Raw genomic sequence first — 25724 nt, 5'->3', positions numbered from 1 at the left:
AACCCAAGCACTAATAAATGTACCAGAAAACCACCTTCTTCGTGCTTTCAATACTCTGAAAGCTGGTAAATAGAGTATGAGCCAAGAACCTTTGCTTCCTGGGTAAACCAAAGAGTTGATAAAGAAAAATTCTTCTTTATGGAAGAGTTCCAGCTAATTTATGAGGGAGGAATGATAGAATTAAATTCTCATCATTTTGCAGTCCCTAATGCAATAATGCATCTGGGTAATGATTTTCTAAGGCCAGTAAAACCATTAGGTCATTGGTTCCCAACATTGGCTGCATGTTGAAATTATTTGAAAAGCTTTATAAAACACAATGCCTGGGTCTAACCTACAAAGATTTTAATTTAATTGGTAGAAGGCAAGGCCTCCACATGAAGATTTTCTTTTTTTCAGTTTTTAATTAAGATGTTCTCTTTATTTCATTCTCATTCTTGAAAGATAGACTTTATGTTTGCATATTTTCCTTTAGCACAATGATGGCATTATTCCACAAACTGCATTGTTGCTATTGAAACACTGGTTGCTAGTCTAACTGCTGTTCTTTATAGGTTATCTTGTTTTTCTCACTGGCTGCTTTTAATTTATTTTTATCAAAGCATATAGTTGATTTACAGTGTAGTGTTAGTTTCTGCTGTACAGCAAAGTGATTCCGTTATATATACATTCTTTTTTATATTCTTTTCCATTATGGTTTATCCTTGGCTACTGAATACATTCCTCTGTGCTATACAGTAGGGCCTTATTATTTATCCATTCTATACATAATAATTTTCATCTACTAACCCCAAACTTCCAAGCCTTCCCTTCCCAACCCCTCCTTGGCAATCACAAGCCTTTTCTCTATGTCTGTGACTCTGGTTTTGTTTCATAGACAGGTTCATTTGTGCTGTATTTTAGATTATACATATAAGTGATATTATACAGTATTTATTTTTTCATGGAGATTTTCTTAAAGTTCTTTAGGTGATTTCAATGTGCAGCCAAGAGTGAGAGCCACCATATTAGGCGAAAGGCTGAAGGGAAATTTTATAAAGGAGGCAGTAGAGGAGTATTGACGTGAATCCCACTGACAACTCCTGAACCCACTGATCGATCTTAATGATAGACGACAACCAGACAGTATCTGTCTCCTAATATGACACACTATGAGGGACACAGCGTCTGCAGCTGCCTGGGACATCATCCAAGCTGAATCTGATGAAGCCTCTAGTAGAGAGGGACAGGAATAAGGAACATACAGCATTAGATTTTACAGCCCTGTTCTCTCCCAACACGTTATCATTTTACAGAGCATATTCTACTGTTTCCTCCATTTCTTTTCTCTACTTTTCCTAGTTCCCCTCATTTTTCCTATATAAGCCTACCACAGAAACAACATAGGGGAAGAAGCAAGACGCTAGTAAGGGGTCATGAATTGAGCTTTGACAATAACAATAATTTAAGTGTTGGAACCTGGAAAAGTACCAGTTCATTTCAGCTCCTTCTTCTGATTTTCTCTGAAGTAGGCTTTCTAACAAGGTCAGAATACATGTCCAATTTCTGTTTTCACAGGAGAACTGCCAATCTGGCCACTTACATTTCTGGTATTCTTTTTTCAACAACAGAGAAAACTAAAGCTTTAAGAAAAACGAATCTGTTTCTATCAGTAACTCATACCCTTTTACGTGCACACACACTTTCTGGAAAATTACACAAACTACTAGTAGCAGTTATTTCTGGGAGAGTTAGGAGGAAGATGTACCTTTCGCTCTTCTAAACCCCAGTACTGTTTATATCATGGTCTGGATAATCCTTTGTTGTGGGGGCTGCCCTGGGCATCGTAGGCTGTTTAGCAGCATCCTTTACTTCTACCTACTAGATGCCAGTAGTACCCCCTATTTGTGAGAACAAAAATGTTCTCCCACTTCGCCAAATGTCTGTTGAGGTAACAAAATGGTCCTAATGGAGCCATAATCCTATGCTTTTTGCATTTTTTTTTACTACATGAGGCATCAATTACTCAAAAAATTTAAAGATTCAAAGAAGAGAAAAAGCATAGCTGAGAGGAACAATGGTCTGAGAAAATGGTCTAAGACAAAGGTGATAAACTAGCAGTCACCAGGCTATATCTAGCCCTGGCTAAGATGCTTTTGAACTGTGGTATTGGAGAAGACTCTTGAGGGTCCCTTGGACTGCAAGGAGATCCAACCTGTCCATTCTGAAGGAGATCAGCCCTGGGATTTCTTTGGAGGGAATGATGCTGAAGCTGAAGCTCCAGTACTTTGGCCACCTCATGCAAAGAGTTGACTCATTGGAAAAGACTCTGATGCTGAGAGGGATTGGGGGCAGGAGGAGAAGGGGACAACAGAGGATGAGGTGGCTGGATGGCATCACCAACTCGATGGACATGAGTTTGAGTGAACTCCGGGAGTTGGTGATGGACAGGGAGGCCTGGTGTGCTGCGATTCATGGGGTCGCGAAGAGTCGGACATGACTGAGTGACAGAACTGAACTGAACCCTCTTAAAGTTTTTTTAAAAAAATTGAATGAGTTATCAAAATTTAAAAATGGGTGATTTTTGGGACTTCCCTGGTGGTCTAGTGGTTAACAGTCTGCCTTGCAATGCAGGGGACACAAGTTCAATGCCTGATCAGGGAACAGAGATCCCACATGCCTCAGAGTAACTAAGCCAGTACACCATAATGAAAGATCCCACATGATGCAAAGAAGATGCCATATGCTGCAACTAAGACGTGATGAAGCCAAATAAATATTTTTTTAAATGGATGATTTCTACCTTTCTGGTTTCTCTTGAAGAAGCAGATAATCTGATCATCCTAAGATCACATTATCAAATGGCACAATACAAAAGAGCTGCCCTCTTTAGGCCAGAAAAGAAGTCTTATGTTGTCCCAGCCCTGCCTTAGTCTGTTAATTGGAATGCCCTTCAAAGCCATTTGAGTTTGAGATTCCTGCTCAGTAGAGACAAGCTATTGTTATCCATTAATATTCCTCACACAACATTCTACCCTTACCTGCCATTGGGTCTGCACCTGGAGATAACACGAATATCAACGGTGCACAGCAGTTGGAATCACTGTAGGACCCCTGGAGATCAAACGTAGGGGCTTCAATGTACACACTTCCCATGTGTTCAGCAATGAACCCCCGAATGGCTGGAATCATTTTGTCAGGCCGCAAACATCGGAGGATCACCATCCTCTCCAAACCATGAAGAAACTTCCAAGATCCAGGGAATGTTTCCTCATGGGGCCAGGCTGAGTCATAGATGAACTTCCATTCATTACCATTTTGTTCCAAATGTTCCATAAGGCCTTTCAGTTTTGGCAATGCCGATGCACGGACCACTTCTGCCCATGCCTTCTCAGACAGCCACTCAGAAACTGGGTTGGGAAAAGGGTTGTCCAAGGCAATGCCTCCAGTTAGAAGAAAGTACCAAATTTCCTCATTAATTTGCTTTTTCTCTTTCATGATTCCTATTGTCAAGAGGAGGGAGAAAAGCAGCTTGTCCTTCTCAAACAGAGAGCGGCAGACGTTGTTGTAGATGCTGAGGGTGAAATGATCAATGATGTACTCAATTCGTAGCTCTAGTTCCTCGCTCTTCTTGCTATGGGCCAGAGACTGCATGTAGAGGTTTATGAACCATGTCAGGGAGTACTGGTACATGGGTTCAATGTGGGCCAGGTCAGAGATACAAAAGAAGATGGTGGCAGAATGAACAGCCACTGGCTTGTAGCCCATACGGGTCTCATCGATCTGCGTTTCTGTCACTGAAGCAATTTCCTGTTTCTCAGAGATTTCTTCAGACAGCACTTTGGAAGAAGACAAAATTTTTATGGCAGTCTCATCCTCAAGTATGTTGCCCTCAGAAAGGGAAAGGACCTCCAATATCTTATCTTCAATTTCCTTTAGTTGTTTCTTGTTCTTGGCACTTTCCACAATCAACTTGTTCTTTTTCTCTTCAAGTTCTGGCTTCTCCTTGGCAGCCACGATGCCAAGGAGTTGATCTTGGAGGCCCAAGGGAGTGATCATAAAGTTGAGGAGACAGACTTTCACGGCCACCTCAGGGAGGTAATGTGGGTTCCTCAAACGGGTTGTGATATATAACTTAAAATCTCTGGAGTATTCGATGATGTTTTCACCAAGCCTCATGTACTCAACCCCTTGCTGTTTGAATGTGGACTTGAGCAAGATGGGTTCAATAAAGGCATCCAACTCTTCCCCAACATTTTCTAGTAAGACTGGGGTACCAAACTGCAGGGCATGTTCTAGCGTCCTCACATAGTTCGTATCCGAGAACTTGATGACTGACAGCTTATTTGCTTTCTCCATATTCTTGATCCACTTATTGGCCTGCCCCTGAGGGTCAATCATTAAGGCCCAGCGTCTGGAATTGGATACAATGATGCCATTGTCAATGGAGAAGGAGTCAATGGGAAGCCCAGCAATCTGCCAGGCACGAATTTTTACAGGATCTCCTAATGTGTTGCTAAGACTGAAGTCACTGGAGCCAGGGATGACCTTGTCCTTACATTGCGCCAACCACTGCTTCTGGCACTCAGCCCGATAATCCACAGTAAAGGCCCCCAGGTAAGCCACAGTCCCAGAGGACAACAACACATCCCCCGTCAGATTAGTATAACGGATACCCAGCTGCCGAGCGGCTTCTGTCCATCTGTCTTTCTCTCCTCCAAGACCACTAATCAGTTTTTCTGCCCTGATCAGCTTTTGGGAACAGATTTCAATGTTTCCCTCCAGTGTCTTTTTCTTGGTATTCATCTCTTCAAAGTCGTCGTTCAGGGCCTGGAGGCGGTCTTCCACTAGCTTCAGCTCTGCTCGCTTCTGGTTCAGTTTCTGCATCTGTGTGTCCAGCTTCCCCTCAGCCTCCTTCAGCCGCTCCCGTTTGGGAGCCACCACTTTGGCCACACGATCATACACCTCCATGGCCCTCACCCACTTGCACAGACCCTCACATGCAGATGATACATTTTTAATTACAGCAGGCTGGAAATCTGGGTGATCGATAAACCTTTCCCGGATCCGCTTCATGATGACTGGGGGAATGTTGTCTTTGTCATATGTCTTGAGACTTTCCAAGAATTTCAGATCTCCGAGAATCTTTCTCGATACCCCCCAGTAATCTTCTATCATTTTACCTGTTTGGGACAAGAAGTAGAGATAAAGCTATTTTTAAAAAATTTTATTGGAGGATAATTACTTACAGTGTTGTGTTGGCTTACTGCCATACAACAACATGAATCAATCAGAAGTGCACACATATCCCCTCCTTGAGCCTCCCTCCAAGCCTGCCCCTCCTGCCATCCTACCCCTCTGGGTTGTCACAGAGCCCTGGGATGAGCTCCCTGTGTTATATAGCAACTTCCTATTAGCTAAGAGATAAGACTATTATTAAGACATCCTGCCTGAAATTTGCAGCCCTGCAGGGGCTACTCCTCATATTTAGCAAACAAAACAAAACAAACAAACAAAAAACCCCCCAAGATCCTACAGAGGAATTTTAGGGCAGAGAATATACATGTCATTACATATTTATTCAAGCTCATAGAATGTATAATACCAAGAGTGAAACCTAATGTAAACTATGGACTTTGGATGATAAGATGTGTCCATGTAGGTTCATCACCTATAACAAATATACCATTCTGATGGGAGATGTTAATAATAAGGGAGGCTATGCATGTGTGTGTGACTATACAGACCTATACAAGGTCTGTGTAGTCAAAGTAATGGTTTTTCCAGTTGCCATGTATGGATGTGACAGCTGGACCATAAAGAAGGCTGAGTATCAAAGAATTGATGCTTTCAAACCATGGTGTTGGAGAAGACTCTTGACAGTCCTTTGGATGGCAAGGAGCTTAAACTAGTCAATCCTAAAGGAAATCAACCCTGAATGTGCATTGGAAAGACTGATGCTGAAGTTGAAGCTCCAATACTTTGACCACCTGATGTGAAGAGCCTACTCATTGGAAAAGACCCCAATGCTGGGAAAGATGGAAGGGAGGAGGAGAAGGGGACAACAGAGGGCAGAATGGTTGGATGGCATCATCAGCTCAATGCAGCTGAGTTTGAGCAAGCTCTGGGAAATGGTGATGGACAGGGAAGCCTGGTAAGTGAAGTCCATGGGGTCTTAAACAGCTGGACACTGTTGAATGACTGAACAACATGCAAGAGTAGGGGCAGGGGGTATATGAGAAATTTTTGTATCTTCAACTCAATTTTTCTGTGACCTTAAAACCGCTCTTAAAAAAAAAAAAAAAAAAAGATCTTAAATCCCAAGCTCCTCTCCATCTCATCTTTGCCTTGCTCCCTGGTCTTTAATTACAAGAAGCTTCCTTCAACTTCCTGATGATCCCAAGTGCTTGCCTAACATGAGCTTTTCACCTAGGTTGTAAATGGCATCTAGCTGGCTCCTGAACAAACTTCAGGCTCACTTTAAAAGCCACCTCTATATGGAAAGGGTGAATTTAACTCAGATGACCATTATATCTACTACTGTGGGCAGGAATCCCTTAGAAGAAATGGATTAGCCATCATAGTCAACAAAAGAGTATAAAATGCAGTACTTGGATGCAATCTCAAAAACGACAGAATGACCTCTGTTTATTTCCAAGGCAAACCATTCAATATCACGGTAATCCAAGTCTATGCCCCAACCAATAATGCTGAATAAAGTGAAGTTGAATGGCTCTATGAAGACCTATAGGACCTTTCAGAACTAACACCCAAAAAAGATGTCCTTTTCATCGTAGGGGACTGGAATGCAAAAGTAGGAAGTAAAGAAACACCTAGAGTAACAGGCAAATTTGGCCTTGGAGTATGGAATGAAGCAGGGCAAAGGCTAATAGAGTTTTGCTAAAAGAATACACTGGTCATAGCAAACATCCTCTTCCAATAACACAAAAGAAGACTCTAATGGACATCACCAGATGGTCAACACTGAAATCAGATTGATTATATTCTTTGCAGCCAAAGATGGAGAAGCTCTATACAGTCAGCAAAAACAAGACCAGGAGCTGACTGTGGCTCAGATCATGAACTCCTTACTGCCAAATTCATACTGAAATTGAAGAAAGTGGGGAAAACCACTAGACCATTCAGGTATGACCTAAATCAAATCCTTTATGATTATACAGTGGAAGTGAGAAATAGATTTAAGGGACTAGATCTGATAGATAGAGTGCCTGATGAACTATGGACGGAGATTCATGACATTGTACAGGAGACCATCCCCAAGATAAAAAAATAAAAAAAGCAAAATGGCTGTCTGAGGGGGCCATACAAATAGCTGTGAAAAGAAGAGAAGTGAAAAGCAAAGGAGAAAAGGAAAGATATACCCATGTGAATGCAGAGTTCCAAAGAATAGCAAGGAGAGATAAGAAAGCATTCCTCAGTGATCAGTGCAAAGAAATAGAGGAAAACAATTGAATGGGAAAGACTAGAGATCTCTTCAAGAAAATCAGAGATACCAAGGGAAATTTCATGCAAAGATGGGCTCAATAAAGGATAGAAATGGTATGGACCTAACAGAAGCAGAAGATATTAAGAAGTGCTGGCAAGAATACACAGAAGAACTGTACAAAAAAGATCTTCATGACCCAGATAATCACGATCGTGTGATCACTCACCCAGAGCCAGACATCCTGGAATGAGAAGTCAAGTGGGCCTTAGGAAGTATGACTAAGAACAAAGCTATTGGAGGTGATGGTATTCCAGTTGAGCTCTTTCAAATCCTGAAAGATGATGCTGTGAAAGTGCCGCACTCAATATGCCAGCACATTTGGAAAACTCAGCAGTGGCCACAGGACTGGAAAAGGTCAGTTTTCATTCCAATCCCAAAGAAAGGCAGTGTCAAAGAATGCTCAAACAACCACACAATTTTGCACTCATCTCACACACTAGTAAAGTAATGCTCAAAATTCTCCAAGCCAGGTTTCAGCAATACATGAACCATGAACTTCCTGATGTTCAAGCTGGTTTTAGAAAAGGCAGAGGAACCAGAGATCAAATTGCCAACATCTGCTGGATCATGGAAAAAGCAAGAGAGTTCCAGAAAAACATCTATTTCTGCTTTATTGACTATGCCAAAGCCTTTGACTTGTGTGGATCACAATAAACTGTGGAAGATGCTGAAAGAGATGGGAATACCAGACCACCTGATCTGCCTCTTGAGAAACCTATATGCAGGTCAGGAAGCAACAGTTAGAACTGGACATGGAACAACAGACTGGTTCCAAATAGGAAAAGGAGTACGTCAAGGCTGTATATTGTCACCCTGCTTATTTAACTTATACGCAGAGTACATTATGAGAAATGCAGGGCTGGAAGAAGCACAAGCTGGAGTCAAGATTTTTGGGAGAAATATCAATAACCTTAGATATGCAGATGACACCACCCTTATGGCAGAGAGTGAAGAAGAACTAAAGAGCCTCTTGATGAAAGTGAAAGAGGAGAGTGAAAAAGTTGGCTTAAAGCTCAACATTCAGAAAACTAAGATCACAGAATCCAGTCCCATCACTTCATGGCAAATAGATGGGGAAACACTGAAAGCAGTGGCTGGCTTTATCTTCTTGGGCTCCAAAATCACTGCAGATGGTGATTGCAGCCATGAAACTAAAAGACGGTTACTCCTTGGAAGGAAAGTTATGACCAACCTAGACAACATATTAAAAAGCAGAGACATTACTTTGCCAACAAAGGTCTGTCTAGTCAAGGCTATGGTTTTTCCAGTGGTCATGTATGGATTTGAGAGTTGGACTGTGAAGAAAGCTGAGCGCCGAAGAATTGATGCTTTTGAACTGTGGTGTTGGAGAAGACTCTTGTGAGTCCCTTGGACTGCAAGGAGATCCAACCAGTCCATCCTAAAGGAGATCAGTCCTGGGTGTTAATTGGAAGGAATGATGTTGAAGCTGAAACTCCAATACTTTGGCCACCTGATGCAAAGAGGTGACTCATTTGAAAAGACCCTGATGCTGGGAAAGATTGAGGGCAGGAGAAGAAGGGGTTGACAGAGTATGAGATGGTTGGATGGCATCACTGACTCAATGGCCATGAATTTGGATAAACTCCAGCAGTTGGTGATGGACAGGGAGGCCTGGCATGCTGTGGTTCATGGGGTCGCAGAGTCGGACATGACTGAGTGACTGAACTGAACTGAACTGAACTATGGAGTATTTTCTTTCATCTCAGAGGCTAGAATATACATAAATGCTTTATAGATTGCAGAAATGGGAATCTGTGATTTTTTTTTTTTTTTGGTTTAGTTTTAACTGTGTGCTTCTCCCTCAAAGCTGTAACCTTCTGGGGGAGGGCAACAAGATTGCAGATAGTATGATACTGAGCTTACTTCCTCTCATGAACATATTAAAAAATACATCTACATGTGGAGCAAATTTCTTTGAAAACCAACTCGAGACTGGCAGGAAGACTCTTTGACAACCAAGGCTGTAAACAAAGATCCACATGGAGCTGTTCAGGAAGGGAGGAAAAGCAATCAGGTTGGGACATGTGCCCCTGGGAGGTGACATTAGAGGTATCATAATTGTAACGGCAAAAATTAAAGATAGAGAATTCTAAAAGCAGCAAAAGAAAGGCAGAGTCACATACAAGGGAACTCCCATAAGGGTATCAGTTGATTTTTCTGCTGAAATTTTGCAAGCCAGAAGGCAGTGAAATTATATATTTAAAGTCAGGAAAGGAAAAACCCTACAACCTAGGATACTCTCCTAGCAATACTATCATTCATAATTGAAGGAGAGATAAAAACTTCTCAGACAAGCAAAACCTAAGATTTCATCAATACTAGCCAAATCTAAAAGAAGTGTTAAAGTGTCTTCTTTAAGTGGAAAAAAAAAAAGACTATAACAAGAAGTAAGAATTTATAGGAAATGAAAATCCCACTAATAAAGGCAAATATATAGTATAGGCTGTGGATCAATCAGTTAAATAAGCTAGTATGAAGATTAAAAGACAAAAAATTGTTTAATCAACTATATCTACAATAATCAGTTAAGGGATAAACATGAAGATGTACAATATGACATCAAAAACACAAAACATGGAGGAAGGGAGTGAAAATATAAATATTTTAGAATGTGTTTGTATTTAAATGACTATCAGATTTAAACAAGTAGATACACTTTATAGGTCAACACATATTACCCCTATGGTAACCACAAATCAAAATCAAAAATCTATGATAGATACAACAATAAATAGAAAGGAACAGGGCATAAGGATAAAAGAAAATGATCAAACCATAAGGGAAGAGGCTAAAAGAAGGAAATAACTGAAAAAACTACAAGCACAACCAGAAAAGAAGTAAAAAAAAATCTCAATAAGTTTATAGTTATCAATAATCATTTTAAATGTCAATGGACTAAATTCTCCAATAAAAAGACATAGAATGACTGATTGGATTAAAAAAAAAAAAACAAAACCAAGACTGCTGCTAATAAGAGATTCTTCTTAGAGCTAAAGACACACAGACTGAAAATGAGGGGATGATAAAGGTATTTCACAAAATGAAAATGAAAAGAAAAGTGGGGGTAGCAACACTCATATCAGATAAAATAGACTTTAAAACAAAGTCTATAGCAAAAGAAAAACAAGACCATTGTATAATGATAAAGGGATCCATACAAGAAGAAAATATAACATTTGTTAACATATATGCACCTAATACAGGAGCATACAAATATATAAAGCAAATATTAACAGACATAGGGGAGAAACTGACATTAATACACTAATAGGAGGGACTTTAGTAACACCTTACTTACATAATTAGATCATCCAGAGAGAAAATGAATAAAGAAACAGTGGTCTTAAATGACACATTAGACCAATCAGACTTAACAATGTCTAGAGGAAATTCCAACCCAAACCAGCAGAATACACATTCTTTTCAAGTGCTCATGGAATGTTCTCCAGGATAGATCACATGCTAGGCAATAAAACAAGTCTTGACAAATTTAAGAAGCTAGAAATTATATCAAACTTTTTTATTTTTTCTGATCACAACAATATGAAACTAGAAAAATGATTACAGGGAGAAAAATGATAAAAACACAAAAATAAACTACTAAAAACCAATGGGTCGGTGAGGAATCAAAGAAGAAATCAGAAAATACTTTGAGACAATTGAAAAGAAAAACACAATTTTCCAAAATCTATGGGACAAAATAAAAGCAGCTCTAAGAGAGAAGTTTATAGTGATATTGGCATACCTCAAGAAACAAGAAAAATCTCAAACAACCTAACCTGCCAACTAAAGGAATTGGAAAAAGAACAAAGCCCAAAGTTAGCAGAGGGAAGGAAACAATAAAGATCAAAGAAAGATAAATAAAATAGAGATAAAAATAGAAAAGATCAATGAAACAAAGTCCTAGCCACAGCAGTCAGGCAAGGAAAAGAAACAAAAGCATCCAAATTGGCAGGGACAAAGGAAAACTGTCATTATTTCCAGATAACACATATTATATATAGAAAACCCTGAAGTCTCCATGAAAAATTATTAGAACTGAAAAATAAATTCAGTAATGTTGCAGAGTGCAGGATTAATATACAGAAATCTGTTGTTTTTCTATACATTAATAGTGAAAGAGAAAGCAAGAAACCAATCTCCTTAAAATCATCAAAAAGAATAAAATACCTAGGAATAAACTTAACCGAGGAGGTGAAAGACCTATACTGTGAAAACTATAAAACACTGTGGAGGGAAATTGAAGATGGTACAAATAAATGGAAAGATATCTCATGATCATGAATTGAAAGAATTAATATTAAAATGTCCATATTACCCAAAGCAATCTAATGTAAAACCTTTCAAAATATTAAAAACAGAACTAGAAAAAATAATCTTAAAATGTATATAGAACAACAAAAGACCGTGAGTAGCCAAAACAATATTGAGAAAAAAAGAACAAAGTGGAAGTTATCTCAGTCCCTGACTTCAGACAATATTACAAAGCTACAGTAATCAAAACAGTATAGGACTGATAAAGCAAAACAGATGCAAAGATCAATGGAACAGAATAGACAGCCCAGAAATAAACATGTTCACTTGTGGTCAATTAATCCATGATATAGGAGATAAAAAGGGCTTCCCTGGTGACTCAGATGGTAAAGAATCCATCTGCAATGTGGGGGACCTAGGTTGGGAAGATCCCCAGAGGAGGACATAGCAACCCACTCCAGTATTCTTGCCTGGAGAATCCCCATGGACAGAGGAGCCTGGGGGACTACAGTCTATGGGGTCACAAAGAGTCAGACATGACTGAGCAACTAAGCACAGCACAGGAGATAAGAATAAATAACAGGGAAAAGACAGTCTCTTCAATAAGTGGTGCTGGGAAAACCGGATAGCTACATGTAAAAGAATGAAATGGGAACACTTCCTAACACCATACACAAAGATAAACTCAAAATGGATTTAAAACTAAATATAAGACTAGAAACCATAAAATTCCTAGAAGAAAACATAGGCAGAACACTCTTTGATATAAATCATAGCAATATTTTTTTGGATTCTTATCCCAAGGCAAAAGAAACAAAAGCAAAACAAAACTAAACAAATGGGATCTAATTAAGTTTAAAAGCTTTTGCACAGAAAGGGAAATGATGAACAAAACAAATATAAAGGCAGAGGATTATGCAGTACAAACTGCTATGATTAAAGTAAGTAAGCTAAAGAACATATTGTACAACATAGGGAATATAGTCAGTATTTTATAGTAAGTTTATATAATCTATATAAATAGATTATATCTATAATCTGCTGCTGCTGCCAAGTCGCTTCAGTCGTGTCCAACTCTGTGCGACCCCATGGACTGCAACCTACCAGGCTTCTCCGTCCATGGGATTCTCCAGGCAAGAACACTGGAGTGGGTTGCCATATCCTTCTCTAATATCTATAATCTATATAACCTATAATAATCTATAACCTAATATATTATTAATAGATTATTAATAGATCTATAATCTATAATAATCTTGAGTCACTAGTTATACATTTAAAACTAATATAGTAAATCAATTATACATTTAAAAAATTGTTTGCTCCTTCTGTGTTTATTACAATCTGGCATAGTGCTTGATTATCAGTTTTTAACATGAATTTAATGAATGTTGCCCTTTTCCCCAGTCATACATGAAGAGGGCAACTGGATCCATAAGCATGTATTAATATTTTGAATATTCTTTTCCAAATATGGGAGGTGGGTCTGATAGAGCATGTTTTGTCATCCCTGGGATGAATCAGTCCTTCTAGTGAGTGAGTGAGTGAGTGACTAAGTGTCTCCAGAGAAAGAGTGAGGGTAGGGGAAGCAACTTGCAGACTTGCAACCAGACAGAGGACTGTCCTCAGCCTGCCCTGAAATGAAACAGGGCCTTTGTTCACCTTAGCACCCCTCATGATGACTAATAAATGAGTGAGCCCTGATCCCATCCTAGGAAGTGCTCCTTTTGTCAGTGTGTTAGAAAAATATCACTCTTTTTGATGATAAACCCTTGCCAAGCTCCACTCATCAAAAAATATCTGCTCAATGTTACGTGGCAGTCTGGATGAGAGGGGAGCTTGGGGTACAAAGGATACATGTATATGTATGGCTTAGTCACTTCACTGTTCACCTGAAACTATCACAATATTGATCAGCTAAACCCCACTACAAAATAAAAAGTTAAAAAAAAAAAGAGTTGTACTTGAGATATTATATTATACAACAGGTCAGATATGTCCTATTTCTAAAGCAAGCTTAGACACTAAACAAATATTTCCAATGAAAGTTTTTCTTTGCATCCTAGGAAGTGATCTGCTTTATTTAAATTTACGGTATCCAAAACTAATTTGGGCTTCCCTGGTGGCTCAAATGGTAAAGAATCTGCCTGCAATGTGGGAAGAATCTACCTGGGTTGGGAAGATCCCCTGGAGGAGGACATGGCAACCCACTCCAGTATTCTTGTCTGGAAAATCCCCATGGACAAAGGAGCCTATCGGGCTACAGTCAGGAGTCTCAAAGAGATGGACACAACTGAGCGACTAAGTACAAAATCAATTTATTTGTGCTTTTGCTCCATCCCAATATACTGGCTAAATTCTGTGAGTTATTTTGTGAATACCATACAAAATTCACTTCAATTTTAAAATAAGAAAGGTGGATGATGCATCCTGTGGCCAACATCAGTGATCGAAGAAGAGAACTGATTTTTGAGACCTGCCCCTGCTTTGCATATTTCAGTAGTTCTCAATCTTGGCTGTGCCTTAGAATCACCTGGGAGCTTTAAGAAAAATACTAATGCTCAGGCCACACCCTAGGCTAAAGGAATAAAAGTCTCTAGGAGCGGGGGCAAGGGCATTAGCATTCTTTAAGTTCCCAGGTATACCAGGGTACAGCCAGAGTGGAAAAGCACTGGCTAGCTCATCTTTACTCAGACTCACTTATTACACCTCAGATGCTTCCCTAGAGTCTCCTGTAACATCCTCTCCCTATTTGTCCATTTCTGATCACCTCTGCATTTCTTCATGTGGTTTTTGTCCTGAAACCAGCCAAGGAAGAGGGAGTGCTATTCACTAGGAAGCAGAAGCCAGAGTCTCTCAAAGGAGGCATCAGGAATTTCTAACATTTCAGAAGTAATGGAGGAATAGCAGGACTGTTTGAAGGATACAAGGATTCAAAAGGCAAGAAATATCACATGAGATGGTTTTTAAGTCCTTGTGCAGTTTTAAGACTCTTTAAGTACTCTTGCCTTGAAAATCCCATGGACAGAGGAGCTTGGTGCAGGCTACTATCCATGGGGTCGCAAAGAGTCGGGCATGACTGAGTGACTTCACTTTCACTTTTTCTTTCAGTTTTAAGACACTGATTTTATTGCAACATTCTACATCTAATTTAAATTTTAAGAATGAATTTTCACTTATTCATGCTTCTAGGCTCTATTATATAAACTTTCCTCTCTCTCCCCACTATTCCTTTTCTCCCGTCTTCTGAGTTTCTGTACCCTGGTCTTCCTCAGGCCTGTCAGTTTCACTCTCTGCCTCCTTTATCCCTTTCTTCCTCTAATCCTTCACCAGCAGCTCATGTTCCACTTCACCTCCTACAGCCATTCTCTGTGTGTGTGTCTTTGTTTTCCTGTCTCTATTTCTCTTCTTCCTGGCCTATTTTCTTCCCACTCACTCTGTATTTTTGTATGTCTCTGTATCTCTGGTTGGGGGTGGGGGGGTAGGGTCTCTGCTCTGTCTCCATTGTTCACTTTCAGCTTTTCTGTGTCTTAGCTTATTTCTGCTTTTCTCTCTTGCCAACATCTTTCTCTGTCATCTGTCTCTGACACTGTAAGAGTCTCTCACTCGCCCACTCACCCCTCCCTGTGTTTGTCTTTCTTCCTCCAGATTTCTTTTCATCCTGACCTCTTTCTCTGTTTATGACCTCTTCATGCCTACACATGCCACATGTATCTAGGTGTCCAGGTCTCCATTTCCTGCTCAGCCTCACTGTCTTTCTCTCCATTTCTCTGTGTCTGTCTCAGTTTCCTTTTTCCTCTGGTTATCTCTTGCAGTGTCTCTGTCTCTTTTTCTGTTTCTCCTTTATCTTTCTGTCCTAGCTCTTTTTGTTTCTTTCCCTCCCTCTCACCCACATACGGCTCTGTGTGCTTGCTCCCTATCAGTCCTCTTGTCCGCAAGACCTTCATTTGTGTAACACTTTGTCGGCGGGGGCCTTGACTGAGTTTGGCTTCACCTAAAGATGCCTGCATTTTCCTTACTGACTGAGAGGGGAGAGCATGGTGAAGAAACACAAGTGAGTACATCTGTATCCTGGGGCCTATCTTATTTCCCCTAAGAGACCATGATACGGCCTGCAGGCCTGGGGCAGGATGAGTGGGGATGCTGGCTCCCTTCCTGTCAGGAGAGGGCAGCCTGTGTACACCTCTGGGTCGGGAAGGGTGCTGGAAGGGGTTACCGCTGCCACTGGGGTCCGGCTTCCTCTCTGGTCTCAGCCCTTTCATCACACAGATGCTCTCCATGACCAGCTTGACAGGCCCAGGTGGGTTCTGCATGGCCTTCACCAGCGAGATATCTGCCGGGTTCAGCGTGTCCAGTGCAGCAAGCGCAGCCTCGAGCGCTGGCATTGCCTCTGCCAAGTCCCCTTCGCATTCGTTCTGTAGGCAGCACAGGGACAGAAAGGGTGAGTGCCCGGCGTCCGGCATACTGAGGATGAAGCAAGTTCTGCCCCTGGGAGAAGCAGCAGAAGTGGGAAGAGGTGCTTCCTGCCCCAGAGTCCTCCCAGGACAGTGTCTTCTCCTGGAAGTTTGCGTGCAAGGATGGCTCTGAAAGGCAGCAGGGAAGCATGCATGCATTTGGGAGCTGTGGTTTGGATGCCTGGAACATTTGAGAATTTACCTGGTCTATAATCTTTTACAGAATCAAGCTTTTGGTTTTTAACTAATTCCCAAGGGGTATATGTCATGAGTGACTTCATACCAACTGATCAACAATGGGTTGAGAGATGAAGTGAAAAATGAAGCCTATCTGTGAGTGACAGATGGGAAGGGGATTACAGCAAGTTTGGGGAGGAATAAGGCATGAGGGGTGGGAGAATGTCAGAGATAGGGTGAGAGTCTAGGACGCACTGTAGCTCAGAGATGGGATAGAGGTGAATCTGGGGAGAGGGTGATGTTTAAGGCCAGAGTTTAAGGATGAGGAATGGGGATAAAGACTAGAGCTGGGTAGTGAGTCCTGGGAAAAAGAGAACAGAATATGTTTTGTCCATTATTTATTTGTTTAAAAACAAAACTAATACAATGGAATATTATTCAGCCATAAAAAGAAATGAAGTAATGATTCATGCAACAACATGGATAAACCTGGAGAACATTATGCTAAGTGAAACCAGCCAGATAGACACAAAATGGCACCTGCTCTATGATTCCATTTACATTAAATGTGCATAAAAGGAAAATCCATATAGGCAGAAAGTAGGTTAGTGGCTGACAGGGCTGGGTGGAAGAAACAGCTAGTGACTACTAATGAACATAGGTTTCTTTTTGGGGTGATGAAGATGTTCTAGAATTACATAGTGGTTATGACTGTATAACTTTGTGAATATACTAAAAAATACCCTCTGAATTGCATGATTTTAAAAGGTGACTATTAGTGGTATGTGAATTATATCTCAATTTTTTTTAAAAAAGGAAATATCAACATCATAAAATTCTGTATAGATTACAGTTGGCCCTCTGTAACTGTGGATTTGGGACCACAGATCCAGAAGGCGGGGGCTTGAGCATCTGAGCATTTTGGTATCTGTGGGGCCAGAGGCGGGGATGGGGTGGGGAAGGCTGGACCCCATCTCCTGTAAATAGAACTGTATTTAGCAGTCCAATTCTTTTCCTTCAACAACAACAAAATGAGGTCTTGGGAGAAAAAAATGAGTTAACCAAGGCCACAAAACTTGTTAGTCACTGAGCCAAGTTCCAACTTTGGGCCCCTGGCTCCCCACTCAGTGAATTTTCTGGTAGTCTCCCAGCCCAGGGAGTGATAACACAGTCAGGATTGAAGTGAAATTTCACAAGAGAATGTCAAAAGCAGCATGTGTCAAAATCTATGTCCTGCAGATTTACTTTGATAAGCAAACAAAATGAGGTTCCACCTTCTTACATGTATGTGTGTGTTGGAGCTTCAGCTTCAGCATTAGTTCTTACAATGAAGATTCAGGGTTGATTTCCTTTAGGACTGGTTGGTTTGCTCTTCTTGCTGTCCAAGGGACTTTCAGGAATCATCTCCAGTGCTAAAATTTGAAGCATCAATTCTTTGGCACTCAGCCTTCTTTTGGCCCACTGTCACATTACGCCTCCCAATGTTGAGATGGCTCCGCTTTTTTCCTAAGGGGTAAGGCCTGGGTTCCAGCAAGGTTGTTCATCAAATGACTCAAAAGGCCTCTTTTGTTGTTCAGTCACTAAGTTGTGTTCAACTCTTTGCAACCCCATGAACTGCAGCATGCCAGATTCCCCCGTCCTTCACTATGTTCTGGAGTCTGCTCAAATTCATGCCCATTGAGTCGAGGATGCTATCTAACCATCTCATCCTCTGCTGTCCCCTTGTCCTTTTGCATTCAGTCTTTCCCAGCATGAGGATCTTTTCCAATGAGTCGGCTTTTCACATCAGGTGGTCAAAATATTGGAGCTTCAGCTTCAGCATCAGTCCTTCCAATGAATATTCAGGGTTGATTTCCTTTAGGACTGACTGGATTGATCTCCCTCCTGCCCAAGGGGATCTCAAGAGTCTTCTCCAGCACCTCAATTCAAAAGCACCAGTTCTTTGGTACTCAGCCTTCTTTATGGTCCAACTCTCATATCCATACATGACTACTGGAAAAGTCATAGCTTTGACTACATGGACCTTTGTTGGCAAAGTGATGTCTCTGCTTTATAATATGCTATTTAGGTTTGCCATAGCTTTCCTTCCAAGGAGCAAGCATCTTTTAATTTCATGGTTCAGTCACCATCTGCAGTGATTTTAGGGCCCCCCAAAATAAAATCTGTCACTGCTTCCCCTTTTCCCCCTTCTATTTGCCATGAAGTGACTGGACCAGATGGCATGATCTTAGTTTTTTGTTTTAATGTTGAGTTTAAAGCCAGCATTTTTTTTAACTTTAAACTTTTTATTTTGTATTGATGTATAGCCAATTAGGCTTCCCTGGTAGCCCAGATGGTAAAGAATGTGGGAGACCCAGGTTTGATCCTTGGGTCGAGAAGATCCCCTGGAGAAGGGAATGGCAACCCACTCCAGTATCAAACCAGTTAATCCTAAAGGAAATCAACCCTCAATATAGTTGGAAGGACTGATGCTGAAGCTGAAGCTCTAATACTTTGGCCACCTGATGAGAACAGTGAACTCAGTGGAAAAGATCCTGATGCTGGGAAAGATTGAGGGCAGGAGTAGCAGGTGACAGAGGATGAGACGGTTGGATGGCATCATCAACTCAATGGACATGAGTCTGAGCAAACTCCAGAAGATAGTGAAGAACAGTGAAGCCTGGCATGCTGCAGTCCATGGGGTTGGAAAGAGTTGGACACAACTTAGTGACTGAACAACAACTCTGCATTAAAGTTAAATAAGCAAGGTAACAATATATAGCCTTGACATACTCCTTTCCCAATTTTGAACCAGTCTGTTGTTCCATGTAAAGTTTTAACTGTTGGTTCTTGACCTGCATACAGGTTTCTCAGGAGACAGATAAGGTGGCCTGGTATTTCCATCTCTTTAAGAATTTTCCACAGTTTGTTGTGATCCACACAAAGGCTTTAGTGTAGTCAATGAAGCAGAAGCAGATGTTTTTCTGGAATTCCCTTGCTTTCTTTGTGGTCCAATGGATGTTGGCAATTTGATCTCTGGTTCCTCTCCTGCTGCTGCTGCTGCTAAGTTGCTTCAGTCATGTCCGACTCTGCGCGACCCCGTAGACGGCAGCCACCAGGCTCCCCCGTCCCTGGGGTTCTCCAGGCAAGAACACTGGAGTGGGTTGCCATTTCCTTCTCCAATGCATGAAAGTAAAGTCGCTCAGTCGTGTCTGACTCTTAGTGACCCCATGGACTGCAGCCTACCAGGCCCCTCCATCCATGGGATTCTCCAGGCAAGGGTACTGGAGTGGGTTGCCATTGCCTGGTTCTCTGCCTTTTCTAAACCCAGCTTGTACCTCTGGAAGTTCTCAGTTCACATACTGCTGAAACATAGCTTGAAGGATTTTGAGTATAAGCTCACTAGTATGTGAAATGAGCACAATTGTATGGTAGTTGGAACATTTTTTGGCATTCCCCTTCTTTGGGATTAGAATGAAAACTGACCTTTTCCTGTTCTGTGGCCACTGTTGAACTTTCCAAATTTGCTGACATATTGACGGCCACATTTTACAGCATTATCTTTTAAGGTTTGAAATAGCTCAGCTGGAATTCCATCACCTCCATTAGCTTTGCTTGTAGTAATGCTTCCTAAGGCCCACTTGACTTCACACTCCAGGATTTCCAGCTCTCAGTGAGTTTCCACACTATCATGGTTTTCCAGGTCATTAAGACTTTTTTTTTAAAAAATAGTTCTTCTGTGTATTCTTGCCACTTCTCCTTAATCTCTTTTCTTTCTGTTAGCTCCTTACTGTTTCTGTCCTTTATCATGCCCATCCTTGCAAGATATATTCCCCTGCTATCTCCAATTTTATTGAAGAGATCTCTAGTCTTTTCCATTCAATTGTTTTCCTCTATTTCTTCTCATTGTTCATTTCAGAAGGTCTTCTTATCTCTCCTTGCTATTCTCTGGAACGCTGCATTGAGTTGTGTATATCTTTCCCCTTCGCCCTTGCCTTTCATTTCTCTTCTTTCCTCAGCTACTTTTACAGCATCTCATATCTCAGACAACCACTTTGCTTTCTAGCATTACTTTTTCTTTGGGATGGTTTTTGTCACTGTCTTCAGAGGATGAGATGGCTGGATGGCATCACTGACTCGATGGACATGAGTCTCCGTGAATTCCGAGAGTTGGTGATGGACAGGGAGGCCTGGCGTGCTGCGATTCATGGGGTCACAGGGAGTCAGACACGACTGAGTGACTGATCTGATCTAATCTGATCAGTACAATGTTATGAACCTCTGTCCATAGTTCTTCAGGAACTCTGTCTACCAGATCTAATTCCTTGAATCTATTTGTCACCTTCACTGTATAATCATAAGGGATTTGATTTAGGTCATACCTGAATGCCCTAACGGTTTTCCCTACTTTCCTCAATTTAAGGCTGAATTTGCAATAAGGAGCTTGTTATCTAAGCCACAGTAAGCTCCAGGTCTTCTTTTTGCTGACTGTATAGAGCTTTTCCATCTTCAGCTGCAAAAAATATAATCAAGCTGATTTCAGTATTGACCGTCAGGTGATGTCCATGTATAGAGTTGTCTCTTGTGTTGTTGGAAGAAGATGTTTGCTACGACCAATGTGTTCTCTTGGCAAAACTGTTAGCATTTGCCCTGTTTCATTTTGTACTCCAAAGCCAAAGTTGTGTGTTGCCCCAATATCTCTTGACTTCCTACTTTTGCATTTCAATCCTCTGTGATGAAAAGGACATGCTTTTGGTGTTAGTTATAGGTCTTATAGACTGTGTGCATCACAATAAACTGTGGAAAATTCTGAAAGAGATGGGAATACCAGAGCATCTGACCTGCCTCTTGAGAAACCTGTATGCAGGTCAGGAGGCAACAGTTAGAACTGGACATGGAACAACAGACTGGTTCCAAATAGGAAAAGGAGTACATCAAGGCTGTATATTGTCATCCTGCTTATTTAACTTATATGCAGAGTACATCATTAGAAATGCTGGGCTGGAAGAAGCATAAGCTTGAATCAAAACTGCTGGGAGAAATATCAATAACCTCAGATATGCAGATGACACCACCTTTATGGCAGAAAGTGAAGAAGAACTAAAGAGCCTCTTGATGAAAGTGAAAGAGGAAAGTGAAAAAGTTGGCTTAAAGCTCAACATTCAAAAAACTAAGATCATGGCGTCTGGTCCCATCACTTCATGGGAAATAGATGGGGAAACAGTGGCTGACTTTATTTTGGGGGGCTCCAAAATCACTGCAGATGGTGATTGCAGCCATGAAATTAAAAGACACTTACTCCCTGGAAGGAAAGTTATGACCAACCTAGATAGCATATTAAAAAGCAGAGACATTACTTTGTCAACAAAGGTCCATCTAGTCAAAGCTATGGTTTTTCCAGTAGTCATGTATGGATGTGAGAGTTGGACTATAAGGAAAGCTGAGCGCCAAAGAATTGATGCTTTTGAACTGTGGTGTTGGAGTAGACTCTTGAGAGTTCCTTGGACTGCAAGGAGATTCAACCAGTCCATCCTAAAGGAGATCAGTCCTGGGTGTTCATTGGAAGGACTGATGTTGAAGCTGAAACTCCAATACTTTGGCCACCTGATGTGAAGATCTGACTCATTTGAAAAGACCCTGATGCTGGGAAGGATTGAGGGAGGGAGGAGAAGGGGACGACAGAGGATGAGATGGTTGGATGACATCATCAACTTGATGGACGTAGGTTTGGGTTGGCTCTAGGAGTTGGTGATGGACAAGGAGGCCTGGTGTGCTGCGGTTCATGGAGTCGCAAAGAGTCAGACATGACTGAACAACTGAATTGAACTAGAAGATCTCGTAGGTCTTCATAGAACCATTTGACTTCAGTTTCTTTAGCACTAATGATTGGGGCATAGACTTGGATTATTGTGATGCTGAATGGTTTGCCTTGGAAATAAATTGAGATCATTCTGTCTTTTTTTGAGATTCCAGTCAAGTACTGCATTTTGGACTCTTGTTGACTGTGAGGGTTACTTCATTTCTTCTAAGGGCTTCTTGCCCACATTAGTTGATATAATGGTTACCTGAATTAAATCCACCCATTTCTATCCATTTTAGTTGACTGATTCCTAAAATGTAGATGTTCACTTTTGCCATCTCCTGCTTAAACATGTCCAATTTATCTTGGTTCTAACATTGCAGGTTTCTATGCAATATTGTTCTTTACAGCATTGGACTTAACTTTCACCATCAGACACATCCACAACTGAGTGTCATTTCCACTTTGGCCCAGCATCTTCTTTCCTCCTGAAGCTGTTTCCCTGCTCTTTCCCTGTAGCATATTGGATACCTTCCGACCTGGGGGGCTCATCTTCTGGTGTCGTATCTTATTGCCTTTTCATACTGCTCATGGGGTTTTCTTGGCAGGAATACTGGAGTGATTTGCCATTTCATCCTCCTATGTTTTGTCAGAACTCTTAACTACGTATGACCTGTCTGTCTTGCATAGCATGGCTCAGAGCTTCATTGCTTTACACAGCAAGCTCGTTTGCCACAACAAGGCTGTGATCCACGAAGATGCAAAAGGCCTCTGGTTGTAACGTTATCTTTAACAGTGATTCTCAATCTTGACTGTGCATCAGTGTCACTGAGGAGCATTTAGAGCATCCACATCTTTGTTCCACACCCAGAGGTTCTGATTCATTCAGTCTGGTGTGGGGGTAGAGGGGTCTGGGAATCTGCATTTTTAAAACTCCAAAGGTGATTCTGGCACACAGTTCTGTTGAGAGACTCAAGCTGATACTCTGGAAACACTGAGAACAAGGCAGGAAATAATAGACTTCAATGCCCAATAGGGGAATGGCTACTTGATGGGTGAAGCACCTACTTAAAATGGTCATTAAAATGATTATATGACATTTTGGAAAAACATTTGTGATAAGCTGCTAAGGAAACAAAACCACAAAACAAGTCACAATTATGCTACAGTTGCAATAATAAACCTATCCACGTGTATAGACAGGAACTAGAGGGAAGCCTGGAAAAGTGGAAAAGTGTTAAAGCTGAGCTCTTAAAAGTCATTTTGTATGTGTTATTACTGCTACATCATTTGCTTCCATGATAAGAAATTATAATGAAAAATGACCCCTGTAGCTTAGCAGTGCACAGAGCAGCAAGCTGTTCGAGGCTTGTGAATCACAGTGCTTACTGACAGAATGTAATCAACTCTGCAGTACTTCTGGCATTAGTTATGATTCTCATTATGGGGGAAAGAAATGACACATTAGCTTAAAAAGAATGGACCAATTTAAGCAAACCATTTTACTTGGGAGCAAAGCGTTTGAGGACTGACTCTTTTCTTGCCCATCTCCTGATCCTCCTAATGTGAATCCCATTCCATTGCAGAACCTCTGAACTTCATTAAGTACCACACTGGGTGCTCTCCCAGGTTCTCCCATTTCTAGGCATGTGAAGAGTTTAAAGAAAATCATCCATCCTTGTGTGGAAAAGGGCTGTAGCCATGAGAGGTTCAGGAGGGGTTTCTGGTCCTTACAAAAAGAGCCTTAGAGCAAGCACAGGTTTTCTTCTCCTCCTTGGAGAGTTTCACTTCCTGACTCACCTCCGGGATGTCGCTCCCAGTACTTGGGGATGGGATGGCAGAGCACTAGACCTCACCCTTCGCACCAAAACCATAGGTGGCAGTTTATTGCCCAGGAATGGGTGTGGTGGGCCATCTCCTTATAAAGCTAATGTCATCTCTTGCCTCCCTCCTGTTCCAGCAAGTCACTGTTTTCCCCTGACATTGTACAACACAACCCTATATGTGAGAATACCTGCACATGGTGAGAGGCTGGTCTTCATAAAACAGGCAAGTCCACTTGGTACAGGGTCAAGAATGACAATTTTGGAGGATAGTTAACATGGGCTGTTAAGCTCTGATTGTATGCTGGACACATGCCATAAGCTTTACATGTTTTTCTCTCAGTATCTCCATTTTATAGGTTAGGAAACTGGTTAGGAATGGGCAGAGCAAAGTTGAGCCCTGACATGCCTGATTCTAGTATAGAACCATGGAAGAGTTGCACATTCACATGCTCTAGGGGCCAGCCACTGGGCTTCCCTGGTGGCTCGACAGTAAAGAATCCATCTGCAATGCAGGAGACCTGGGTTCGATCCCTGGGTTGGGAAGATCCCCTGGAGGAGGACATGCAACCCACTCCAGTATTCTTGCCTGGAGAATCCCCATGGACAGAGGAGCCTGGCGGGCTACAGTCCACGGGGTTGAAAAGAGTTGGACATGACTGGGCGACTAAGCACTCAGCACAGGGGCCAGGCCAGTGATATGAGTGTGGCAGGTAAGCTGACTGGGACTTTGATGAGCTGGAACACACAAAGGACAGCAGCTATTTAATGCTGCCAATGGATGCAACCCAGGAATGCAGGTCCAGTGTTACCCAAGAGCCCGACTTTTTTCTAAGGAAAGCTGAAATTTTAGAATTTTTACTTGAAATCTTTTGACTTTTACAAGTAGATAACTATTTCAAATTAAAAGAAATACTGTATGTGTCATAGCATATTATATTGCCCAGCTGCTAATTTTTGTAACTCCTGAAATAGTGGTCATATGCAAGGGCTTTGGAATCAGAGCAATGTGGATTTTAATCCCGGTTCAATCACATTGTTACTGTGTGATCTTAGGCAAATCATTTTAGTTTTTGTATCATGATTTTCTCATTTGTAAACTAGGAATGATACCATTTGCCTTGCAGGGTTGTTAGGATGATGAAAGTTAATATAAATCAAGTACAGGAGAGAAGAGAGAAGAAACTCTCTATTCACTCCCATTTCCTCACTGCCTAGAAAAGTGCCAGCAAAAAGTAAGTGTTAAATAAATATTTTTTAAATAAAGAAATACCAAATATACTATGGGCTTCCCTGGTAGCTCAGCTGGTAAAAAATCCTTTGCAATGCAGGAGACCCCAGTTTGATTCCTGGGTCGGGAAGATCTGCTGGAGAAGGGATAGGCTACCCACTCCAGTATTCTTGGGCTTCCCTTGTGGCTCAGCTGGTAAAGAATCTGCCTGTAATGTGGGAGATCTGGGTTTGATCCCTGGGGTGGGAAGATCCCCTGGAGAAGGGAAAGGCTACCCACTCCAGTATCCTGGCCTGGAGAATTCCATGGACTGTGCAGTCCATGGGGTCACAAAGAGTCAGACATGACTGAGTGACTTTCACTTCACTTTCAAATACACCATAATGGTGCTGGTAAGTAGTAGCTTTTATTATCATCCTGTTATAGAATGGTAAATTACCTGCTACATTATGTGCCTAGTGGTCAATGTCTTTCATGGTTCCACTGGCAGTCCTACCAG

General features: G+C 41.4%; 1 protein-coding gene across 1 annotated transcript in view; it reads right to left on the bottom strand.

The window, feature by feature from the left end:
- DNAH3 (dynein axonemal heavy chain 3) overlaps nucleotides 1–25724 on the bottom strand; it is a 247929-nt gene that overhangs the window by 28331 nt on the left and 193874 nt on the right. The window contains exons 54-55 of the mRNA XM_070362916.1: nucleotides 15978–16176; nucleotides 3021–5162 (exon numbers count right to left, since the gene is read on the bottom strand). Of these exons, the coding sequence (XP_070219017.1) occupies nucleotides 3021–5162; nucleotides 15978–16176 (2341 nt within the window). The remainder of the gene's footprint in view (nucleotides 1–3020; nucleotides 5163–15977; nucleotides 16177–25724) is intronic.

This window comes from Bos mutus, chromosome 25, assembly GCF_027580195.1.
Source record: "Bos mutus isolate GX-2022 chromosome 25, NWIPB_WYAK_1.1, whole genome shotgun sequence".
In the NCBI taxonomy this organism is placed as follows: Eukaryota; Metazoa; Chordata; class Mammalia; order Artiodactyla; family Bovidae; genus Bos; species Bos mutus.
The sequence above is the reverse complement of the archived record's forward strand: the minus strand, read 5'-3'. Positions and strand labels throughout refer to the sequence as shown.